This window comes from Pteropus vampyrus, unplaced genomic scaffold, assembly GCF_000151845.1.
Source record: "Pteropus vampyrus isolate Shadow unplaced genomic scaffold, Pvam_2.0 Scaffold563, whole genome shotgun sequence".
Taxonomy (NCBI): Eukaryota; Metazoa; Chordata; class Mammalia; order Chiroptera; family Pteropodidae; genus Pteropus; species Pteropus vampyrus.
In genome coordinates, this window is record NW_011889344.1 from 500,021 (window position 1) to 510,937 (window position 10,917).

General features: G+C 53.5%; 1 protein-coding gene and 1 pseudogene across 1 annotated transcript in view; both read right to left on the minus strand.

The window, feature by feature from the left end:
• The window catches only part of MOV10L1 (Mov10 RISC complex RNA helicase like 1), a 61,737-nt gene that overhangs the window by 23,418 nt on the left and 27,402 nt on the right, over positions 1–10,917 (minus strand). The window contains exons 11-18 of the mRNA XM_011384184.2: positions 8,049–8,107; positions 7,510–7,607; positions 7,305–7,307; positions 2,656–2,764; positions 2,338–2,516; positions 1,587–1,733; positions 1,142–1,263; positions 1–18 (exon numbers count right to left, since the gene is read on the minus strand). Of these exons, the coding sequence (XP_011382486.1) occupies positions 1–18; positions 1,142–1,263; positions 1,587–1,733; positions 2,338–2,516; positions 2,656–2,764; positions 7,305–7,307; positions 7,510–7,607; positions 8,049–8,107 (735 nt within the window). The remainder of the gene's footprint in view (positions 19–1,141; positions 1,264–1,586; positions 1,734–2,337; positions 2,517–2,655; positions 2,765–7,304; positions 7,308–7,509; positions 7,608–8,048; positions 8,108–10,917) is intronic.
• Positions 4,512–4,629, minus strand: LOC111733413 (annotated as a pseudogene).

Genomic DNA, 10,917 nt, shown 5'->3' on the forward strand with positions numbered 1-10,917 from the left:
TGTGTGAAGTGACCGACTCTAGAGCCAAAGGCGTTTGAAGTGGTCAGCCTGCCAGTGTCCGCCCCGAGGCTCGGCGGGCCAGCCTGGGGAGGGGGCACCCACGCAGGCCTGTCAGGAGCCCAAATGAATCCCTAGTGGCAGCTGGACTATGCACCCAACATGTGCTCTCGTCTGGAAAGACGCGGGGACCCAGGCTAGGGGCTGGGGTCTGCCAGTGAGCCCAGAAGTGCGATGCTGCTGAGCAGCTGTGGGACCTTGCACAGATCATGTCACCTCTGTGCCTGGGCTTCCTCAGCGTACTGGGTGGAATGGGGTGAGCTGGTCAAGGTGGAGCCCGGCACAGGTGACGCTCCCAACACGAGGGCTACTGCCTCGCCTCCCCGTTTCTGCCTCAGGCCTCACGCGTTTGGCCGGGGACCAGCCTGACCTCCCACTCAACGGGAGCCCAGGGGACCGTGCAGAGCACCTCGGGGCACGGGCAGCCCTTGCCATGTCAGCACTGTCCCCCGCCTCCTGGTAATGCCAGAGCAGACTGGGAGCAGGGACGCTGCTCCAAAGCCGCAGGGCAGGAGCTGTAGGACAAGCCCTGGAGCTCTCGCCTGAGACGGAAGTCCCTGTGTCAGAGACCCGCGGGGTCCCTGCTCCTGTGGGGCCCGACCTCTCTCTTTCCAGGCTCTTGCTCGGCTGATGACACCCACTGACTCCCTACCCCGGGTAAGACACGGGGACTGGCACACTTGTTCTCTACTTCACGTCCCAATTTCTGCTGAAAAATTTAACATTATGTATCTTTCTCAGACTGTGAGCACTAAAGCTTTCAATTTTGTATCAGCTGTTTGGAGTTACTCCTGTCAGACACAGCAATGCTCCGTGTTCACCCCTTCTCAGCTCCCTGCAGCCCCAGCATCCCACTTGCCACAGGGTGGGCCCAACCTGCTCCTGCCACTGTCCCCGGCCCCTCCCACCCCTCCCCCAGATGACCTCCTTCCTGCCTCATCGTCCACCCCTGGGGACCCTCTCCCGTGTGTCTCTGCACAACCCTCACGTTCCCGACTGGCTCGAGCCCGTGCCATCGGCCCCCCGTCCACAGAAGCTCCGAGGACATAGCCCGCCGCGTGTCCCCACCCCGCGTGGCGCTGACCTCACTCCTATCTGGTAGAAGAGCCCGGCGCTGCTGCAGGTGGTGACGATGATCCTGAAGCGCGAGGCCCTCCAGATGTCCTCCCCGTCTTTGCAGTACGGCTTGACGGCGTCGAGGATCGTCTGGGGGGGAGGCAGTGCATCTTTCAGGTGTTCAGCGTGCCTGTGACTGCACGTCATCCGAAGCTGAAGGGCATTCTCAGGGGCCGTCCCGTGTGGACTGCAGAGCCGTGAGCACGGACGGCATCGCTCCACAAGCAAAGCGGGGCCTTGCGATTTCCCTCAAGGTGCTGGTAGCCAAACCCACCGGACAGCGTCCGAGAGAGACCTCGCACTTGGGGTACAGGGGAGAGGAGCCCAGCACGGGGCGAAGCCGCTGGGGATGCTCTCATTGACCCCACCACCTAGGCACCGGGGACAGCCGTTTCCAGGGCTGCGATGCTCACCTCCTCGAACCTGCAGGTGGCATTCACCCGGACCATGGCCGCCGGCCGCAGCACCTGGCTCTCGTGCAGCCGCAAGCACACGAGGTCGGCGGCGCTGTTGGAGGGCGCACACACCAAAATGCGACTGTCTGGCAAGGCGTGGTACACCTGTGACCAGGGCACAAGGGACAAAGGGACATGTCAGCTGTGCACGCCGACTCAGAGTGGGAAGTCTGGCGCCTGCCCACACCAGCTCGCTGTGTGGGCCCCACATGCCTGAGACTCGGGCCCCTGGTAGCACAGGGACAGCTCTGTCCACCAAGCACACGTGCCCGCACAGCGTGGCAGCGGCTGGGGGGGCTCTGCGCTCCCCAACACCCAACTGCCTCCCGCCCCCACCGGGTGCCGGGCACACGCTGCCTGCTAACTCCCAGCTGACACAAAAATCCCAAACACGCAGTGTCCCCACGCACTGCAGCCTGCAGCGTGGCCACCGGAGCCACTACACGGGGACCCCTTTGCCGGAGGGGAATTCTATGACGTGACTGAACGCTTACTGGTCTAAAAATTAAGAGACGCCTTTCTAAACCCATGAGCCAGGCCTTTAAAGTCCTACATGTCACAGACGACAGAAAGTAGGCTCAGCTAAGCGTGAGAGAACCTAGTTTCCAAGCTCCTTCTAACTTTCCAGTCCCAGTTTACACTGACGCAGAGCTTGACACGGACACGCCGCAGAGCTCAGCTGCCTGTCAGCCGGGTGGCCCCTCGTCACCTGCAAGACTGCCTCTATGATCGTCACCGTCTTCCCAGTTCCTGGGGGTCCAAAAAGGATATACGGAAGCGGGCGGCAGTCACCGCTCAGGATCCTCCTGACGGCCAGCTTCTGGTTTTCGTTGAGCACCAGGTTGAAGAATTCTTTCTCCCTCGCTCCTGGGGCCTGAGTTTTATTTCCTGTGTCTGAGGAGAAGGAACGGGTTAGGCAGAGGGGTGCAGTCACAGGGGCACCGGCGCCCCAGGGCTGGGTGGGCAGGAGAGCCAGCTTCTCAAGTGGCCTCCGGCGGCGGCCCCGTGCAGCCCCCGGCATACGCACCCAGGGCACTTGTCCCAGCAGCAAAGGCCCCCATCCCCGGCATGTCCTGGGTGGCAGCCCGCTTCTCCTTGGTGGCAGCCTTAGCTTGATCCTGTACAGCTCTCCTATTCTAGAAATAATCATTAAAAAGGGCTTAAAAAAGCTTTGAGCTTACACAGGCTGTTTAGAGTAAACATAATTGTCCGACGTAATACTGGCTTTTTTATTGAACAGCTCTTTGCATGTGTCACAGGCTGTGTCCTCTCGAAATCACAATGAAAATACAGAATATCTGATAAAAAGCTGCTAAAAAGGTTTTTTTTTTAAAAGTTACCTTTAAAAATAAGTTTTGTGACAACACGGGAACAAAAGATCACATTTCATTTGAGCCCACAGCGTCCTCTCTTCCTGCCTCCAGGGGCGCGGGTGCAGGCGGAGGCAAGTCCAGCACCCTCTGGGTGAGAAGTGTGCCCTGAGCAGAGCCGCACACGCCTCCCAGCTCACGCAAGGTGCCTGTGTTGCTTCGTCAGCCGCGTTCGAGGCCCTGCCCAAGGACTGCGGCATGGGTGTCAATAGCTGGCTGTGTCCTGGACCCACAGGGCTGTTTCCCAACCTTCCCATTGCGGACTTTACTCCTGGAATTTACCCTTGAGAGTGATCACGTGGTGCAGTCACGTGATCACTCTCAAGGATAAATTCCAGGAGTAAAATTGTTGCACTGAGTTTTCTTTTTAAAAATTTACACATATCGCTGAATTTCAGTCCAGGTCACAGCAATGTTCCTTCCCATTACTGCGTGACTTTGCAGAGCAGGACCGGCACACGGCGAGGTGCACACTTGGTGTACGATCTGACAAGTTTCCCCACGTGCTCACTCCGCAGCTGGGACGTGGCCGTGCGCCAGGCCCAGCACCCACTGCCATGGGCCGGGCCCCTTTGGGCCACGCAGTATTGGTGTGAGGGCGGCTCTGTTGCTGGGGAGCGGCCCATCGCGAGACCCACACGGTCTGCTGTCTGGACCCTGTGGGTGACAGCAGGCCACTCCCCGTCGGGGCTGTACAGAGCCAGCTCTCCGAGCCTTGAGCCTCGAGCACGCCTCGTTCTCCAGGGCCGAGTACGGTGGCTGCCAAGCGTTCCTACAGTCTTGCATGTCTTTTGTCAGACTTATCTCCAATGTTTAAAACATAAAACACACGGATGCTACTGAACGTATTAAAAATTCAATTCTACCAGCCAACCTGTATGGGGAGCTTGCCGTGGACGGGCCTGCAGGACTGGAAGCTGCTCTGGGTGAGTGGGCGAGCGGCCGTGAAGGCCTGGCACGCGCTGTGCGTGACTGCGGCCTCACAAACAGTGCACACTCAGGCTACACTCAATTTATAAAACACGAGATTAAATGAAGCGCAAACGGAAATGAAGCCGTCGAGGGATGGGGTGTGAGATGCACGGGGCTGCTGACGGCGTAGCGTGGCGGTTTCACGGCAAGTGCTTTTCTGTAAGCAGACAGTACACTTAGCAATAATGGTGAGGAGCAAACACGTAAGCAGTGATACGTTTATTACCACACACCACACGCTGTACACAACCGCACGTCCGCCTTTATGCTGGCGCAGGGCAGTGGGTGTCTTGCACCAGCATTTCCGTCACGTGCGTAATGTACTGCACAATGACACTGTGGTAGCTGTCACCAGGTGACAGGATTCATCCAGTTCCGTTATCATCTCATGGGCCGTCGTATGTGTGGTCCATGTTAACTGAAACGTCATGTGGCACACGGCTGTATTTGTGTTTGTATTTATTTCTTAGGCAACTCTTGGTTGACCTCACAGATTACAAGGACCTTGTCAGCTTACAGTCCCTTATTTTTTTATTTTTTACGCCTACAGCACCTCATCTTCCTAGGTGGTCTCCCATCCGCGTACTCACCAGGCCTGACCCTGCTTGGCTTCCGAGATCAGACGGGATCAGGCATGTTCGGGGGGCATGGCCATAGACTGTGTTTATATTTAAAAGTGTTTCTCACAGCTCTTTCTTTTTCATCCCATTTGACAATCTCTACCTCTTAACGGCAACATTTTGAGCACGGACATCTAGTGTGATCACGGATGCTGCTGGACTGAAACCTATCACCTTTCTGTCATCGCATGTTTTAGAGCCTGTTACAAACTCCACGATATAGTTATTTCAACTTTAAAAAGTCAGTTACCTTTTTCCAAAACTTGAAAATGTTACTGTAAGAACACATGTCACCAGACGCACACGCTTACACCTCTCTGAGGGCCCAGTGCGGCAGTGCCAGCTGCGGGCACAGTGCTTGCTCCCAGAGGTCCTCGGCGGTTACTCCTCTTGCATGACTGAGGCCTGATGCCCATGCACTGGTGGCTCTGCACCCCCAGCACCGGCCCCCAGCACTCTGCTCCGACTCTGGGGCTGTGGCTATGTGGGTGTCTCGTGCGGGAGGGACCACGTGGCACTTGTCTTCTGTGACTGGCTTGTTTCACTCAGCATAATGCCCTCAAGGTGCATCCATGTTGCTGCACGTTACAAAGTTTCCTTCTTTTGAAAAGTCCATGATCTTTTAAAGAGATTAAAAAAAAAGTTTACGCACATATTTACCGTTTCCAGTCCTGTTAAGTCCTTGTGCAGATCACGTCTATCTAGGGCCATTTCCTTATGCCTAAAGGACATCGTTCCTCGTGGGGGCCGGTGTGAGACCCTCTCATCCCCCACTTCCCTATGTCTGAAACGCTGCGTCATCCTCACTCTTGGAAAAAAGTGTTTACTGGGCACCAAACTCCAGGTTTTCTCCTTTCGGCTCGTTGAAGATGTCACCCCCCGCCTTCTGCTCGCTGTGAAGTCTGCTGTGTCCTTATTTTGGTTCCTCTGTATCTAATGAGACTTTTTCTGTTTTTAAGATTTGCTCTTTAGTGAGTTTTAGGAATTTAATTATCATGCGCCTTGGTGGTTTTGGTCCTGTTTCTTGTACATAGGGTCTGCTGAGCTTCCTGGATATGTAGACTTATAGTTTTCATCAAAGTAGAAAAATTTCCAGTCATGGTTCTTCTAATTTACCCCTGCTCTCCCCTGTAGGACTCCAATCACAGGTGCGTGAGGCTGTTCAGCTTTCCCACAGCTCAAAGATGAGTTTTTAAAAATTAGACTTCATTTTCTAGAGCAGTGTGAGTTTTCATTTTTTTAAAGATTTTATTCTGTTGTTTTGTAGTTTCTATTGCTGTTTTTAAGCTCACTGTTTCCTACTTTAGTGTCTAGACTGCTGTTAATGCCATCTGACCTATTTTTTCACCTCAGACATTGAATTTTTCATCTCTAAAAGATGACTGTGTCTTTTGTATCTTTTGTGTCCCCCCCGAACGTGCCCGTGTCCTTCTCCCTTTCTGAGCACGTGGGATGCAGTTACGACAACTGGTTTAATATCCGTATCTGCTAATTCCGCCATAGTTATTTTTTTGAGTTGGTTTCAACTGATTGCAAATTTTTATTATGGGTTGTTTCTCAGTTTATTTTATTTTTGGATCAGATACCAGACAGTGTGACTTTTACAGCTTGGCGGGCTGGTGGATATTTTGACACTTTGGGAGCTACGCTCAACCTTTGTCTTGAGGTGTGGCTGCGTCACGTGCAGAGAGCTGACCCTTTGAGGCTTGCCTCCACTCTGTCAGTCTAGGGACATTTGCTCCCCACACCTCGGGCAACGGTCCATGGAGACTCCACCTGCGGGGCTGTGGGGACACCCAGGGGTTCTTTCCCAGACTCGGGTCTCAACCTTAGAAGCATGCACTGACGAGTCCTCAGCTGAAAATTCAAAGTGGGCGCTCTGTCCTGCGTGCTCCCCGAGGCTGTCAGCGGGGACTGCGGTGGCCTCGCTCGTTCCCCCTTTCAGGAATCACTGTTCTCTGCTGCCTGAGGCTTGAGGTCTGAGACTGTCGCTGCACGTATTGTTTTTCAGTTGTTTAAGGTGGGAATGGAAACCCAGACCCTGTAATTCCATCCTGGTTAATACGTGGAGTTAACATGTATAAAAAGATAATGATCTGCATTTAAAAATGCTATGATCCAGCCAATCCAGAGCGGGACCCACCTAACCAGCAACACCCCCTCCTCACACCTAGCAGCAGGCAGTGGGAGGCGACGGGCGTTTTGCACGTGATACCACATCTGTCCAGTGAAGACTCCTTTGCATTTTCAGAACAAAGCAGATCGGTCACGAAGCACACAGCAGGTGTCTGAAGGGAAACCTGCTGTTTCCTTTAAAAAAAATCTGTGATCGTGTGGGCATTCTAAAACCATTATTTTTGCAGTTTTGAAGAGGGGCTATAAAGTGGTAAGAGGATTTCTAAATATTAGACAATTTAAAAATCTGCATTTATTATAAATTTAGAACATACTCAAAAAAAGCAAATTCCAGCGGCACAGAATTACAGGTTATAAGCTCCCCCGTGGAGGGAGGATTTTCCTCTCACTGGAAACACACGGGAAACAACGCCACATCTAGCTTACTCATGGAGCTACACAGAGGGCACAGGACACCACACGCCGCAGGCGCTGTGTCACTACTGCCGGAGACAGCCGTGCAAGGGCAAGCCGCAGGCCTGCTACATGCACGGGGGTCACGATGCCCGCCTCTGCCGGGCGTGTGCTCTCGCAGGCACTTTCTGAGCACGTGTAATCATGCAAGTGTGCCTGTCTGTCCAAACGCACACAGCACCACACAGAGCCCACAGCCTCCCTGTGACCACTTCGGTTTCATTCCATCGTGGTTTTAGGTCGCCTGTGAACGACACCCCTCTCCCGCCCCCGTCCATCCGACCGCGCGCCCGGGACCCGTGCAGAAACGCCGGAGGCACCGGACCGTACCTTGGAGGCGGGCGGTCCGTCGGTTTTGGCGTCCTGTGCACAGTTCCAGCTGCGCGTCACTTGGGGAGTCTGTAAGATGACTTCTTCGGGGAACAACACTTGTAAAACAAGAAGATGAACAAGGGAGACGGTACTGAAAAGCTTTAGAAGGACAAACGGAGGCTCCTGCACGTTGGCAGCTGTTCAGGTCTCTGCCCCCGCCCCCCCGCTTCTGGCCCCTGGAGACTGCCTCTCCGCGACGGCTGATGCGTGTTCTTTGAAATGAAAGCCATTTATCAGTCTTCTTGTAAGCACAAAAATGAGTTCTATTATGAAGAGAAAGCACAGTGCAATGGCTTTATTTCCAATAATTATGGGTGCTATTTTTACATAGTTGAAATAGCAAGAAAACGTGGAAACTTCCCAATAGCAAAAAAACACTGATATCACAGTTTTACATCCAATATGTGATTGAGGAAACTGTGTTTTACACAGAAATTTACATGAAGCTCATAAAAATGCTCCGAGAAGTGTCGCACTATCGTTCCACAAAACTATACCTTTCACACCTAAGTGGATGACTTGCTCAAGTGCAAAGTGGCACCGTCTGCTTGTGGTCCTGCCAGAGAGAAAACGGTGTAAGACATCTCGCCTCGAGTTTAGAGGAGTTGAGGCTGGTGGGGGCCGCAGACCCTGAGCGCGCACCCGGAGTCAGGCGCCACTGTGACCTCCCCTGATGCTTCTTCAGAAGCTGGATGGGAGGCAGCGCGCACGCCCCGCAGGGCAGGGTCTTCACAGGGAGTCCTGACGCCGTGTGGAACGCTTTCCCCTTGGAATGTCCCTGCTTTAATGTTTAGAGCGAACTAGCAGGAAGAAACAGGAACCGCGCACATAGAGCGACAGGAAAGTGACCCTGATGAGGAACCGTTCCCAGGACAGTCACTGAAAACTATTGTTAGAAGAAATCGAGGCCTTTACAAAAGTTCAAGTTTGCCTGACTGGCACTGGGCTGCTCCCACATGCAGGTGGCCGGGAGCTCCCAGGGGACGCACAGAATGAGACTTTACAGTCGGAGGGGGAGGGGACAGGGGACTGGGCTAAAAAGGGGGTTGGTTGTGGCAAGGTCACGTCCTTCAGGGGGCGTGAGTGCAGGGGCCTGTCAGGCAGGTGACCTTGCTATTCCTGCCCACTGGGCAAGCCCACCCGGGAGGGCTGCACGGGCTCGGCACAGCCACGCCATTGTGGGCCTGTTGTCTCGTCTTTTAATGCTACAAAAACAATAAAACACGGAAACTAAAACTCTGTCTTCAGTGGAACGAAAAGACCAATGCTCCAAAGCCCAGATGGAGGAGGATGTCTGTCCCGTGGAGAGCATGTGGCCCCAAACCAGCGAAGGTGCCGGAGCTGACCCACAGCCCCCAGAGCCTGCCACACCCACGCTTCTGTAATGTTCCGATTCGGGCACCTGAAGGACTAGCTGACCGTTTCTCACCTGGATGACAGGGTGCAGGGTGTGGGCTCTGCAAGCAAAGGACACCGTCGGGACCTGGTGGCAGGGCACGGAATCCCAAGAGGGGAACGTGAAGCCGGAAGAACGCGCGGGCACGGACCACCCCCAGGGAGCCTCGCACCCCCCAGGGTCCCCGGCACAAGGCTCCTGGCAGTCCCACTCTGTCCCCTCAACAGGAAGTGGCCCGGGACACAGCAAACTCCAAGACGAGGAAGAAGCAGAGAAGAACCCTCCTAGGACTTAGCAAAACTGACTCTAAGAAAGAAAAAAGACTTTCAGTGGATCCACTGGAGAGGAAGAGCTGGGAAGGGACCTAACGCTTGTCCCGCCCCTCCCCCCACTCCTCCCGTGGGCCTCTCACTCCTCTGTGCAGGGGACCCGATTTCTCAGTTACCAAATGTGACAAAAATGTGCCAAGCAAACAAGATGACCTCATTGACCTGCAGGTCAGCCCCTTGGCTCCAACAGCATGAAAACACAAATAAAATTCTTAGGAAGAATTCATCAAAAAAAAAAAAAAATCATGGTTTTCATTCTGGGCTCACAAGGAAGGTTTGATATAAAGCTATTCAGTTGAAATGCTTCATCTTATGAATCGGCTGAAAAAAAAAAAGATAACTATCTCAAGAAATGCCAAAAAGACAACGAGCATAATAGCTTAAAGCAGAAATTGACGGATAATCCCTTACCGTGATTACGTATAAGGACAGCAAGATACTAAATGGTAAAATACTAGAGATGCCTGCATTAAAATTCGAAATAAGAGAAAGACATAGAGATGAGAAAAAATAACAGACAGGGTGGGGATGGACGTCGCCACAAAGCGAAACTGCAAAGGGGAACAAGGGACAGAAGGAAGCGAGTAGGGAAACTGCTGTAAGTACCAACAGCAGCTGGAGGAAGCTCCACCCCGCACAGATGCCGGCTCTCCCGATGACAGCTGTGGCACCGCTGTACCAAGACGTGAGAATGTCGCTGCCTCACCGTCTAACAGCAAACAGCTGAGCTCCTCAGGGTCCAGCAAGAGGAGACTGCCTAAGGGTCGTAGGATGTGTCCCTCTGTAGGGTAACAGTCGTCAGCACCAAACCCTAAGTTACAAAAGCACAAAGGCCTCAAAGCAATGGTCTGCGTGTCCACCATCAGAAACTGGGCAAAGCAGAGCGAACGGAGCCCAAATGAGCGCGAGAAAGAAGACAACGGTCCGTGAAACAGAAACACTCGACACATCGACCCGGCCAAGGCCGATTCTCTGATTAGGTCAGTAAGACAGACTGACGGCGGGAAGAGAGAAGACACAAATGACCGACATCAGGAACGAGAGGGGTGACATCAAGTATTAAAAGAACAATATGAACAACTTCATGCAAGTAGATCAGACAACTTGGGTGAAATGCATAAATCCCTTGAAACACAGCCCGCCAAAGCTCACCCTGCAGGAAACCGATGACCAGTGCAGCTCCTCGCCTGTCACAGAGCTGAACCTGGTCGCAGAGCCCGTCCCGGCCTGACGGCTCCGCCAATGCTTCAGGCAGAAGTAACACCCGCTGTGTGACTGCCCCACCAGACGAAGAGGCGGTCCCACTCTGAGGCCGGCATTACCTGATACCCACATCAGAGAAAGGCATTTCAAGAAGTTACACACCAATACACCTCACAAACACAGATGTAAAGTTAATAAAATGTGAGCAGCTCAGATCTAACAGCGTATGAAAAGTGGCTAGACCAGGGCAAAGCGGGTTTACTTCCATCGACGTGACTATCCTGACAGAGTGAAAAAGAGAAACCCCACGACCATCTCAACATATGAAAAGCGCGGACAAAACCCTGCCTGTATCTACTGCGGAATGAAACCCGCAGTGAGCGGGAGCCGTCTCCTCAGCCGGACCAAGGGGCCGCACGCGGGCCAAGGGCGGGACGC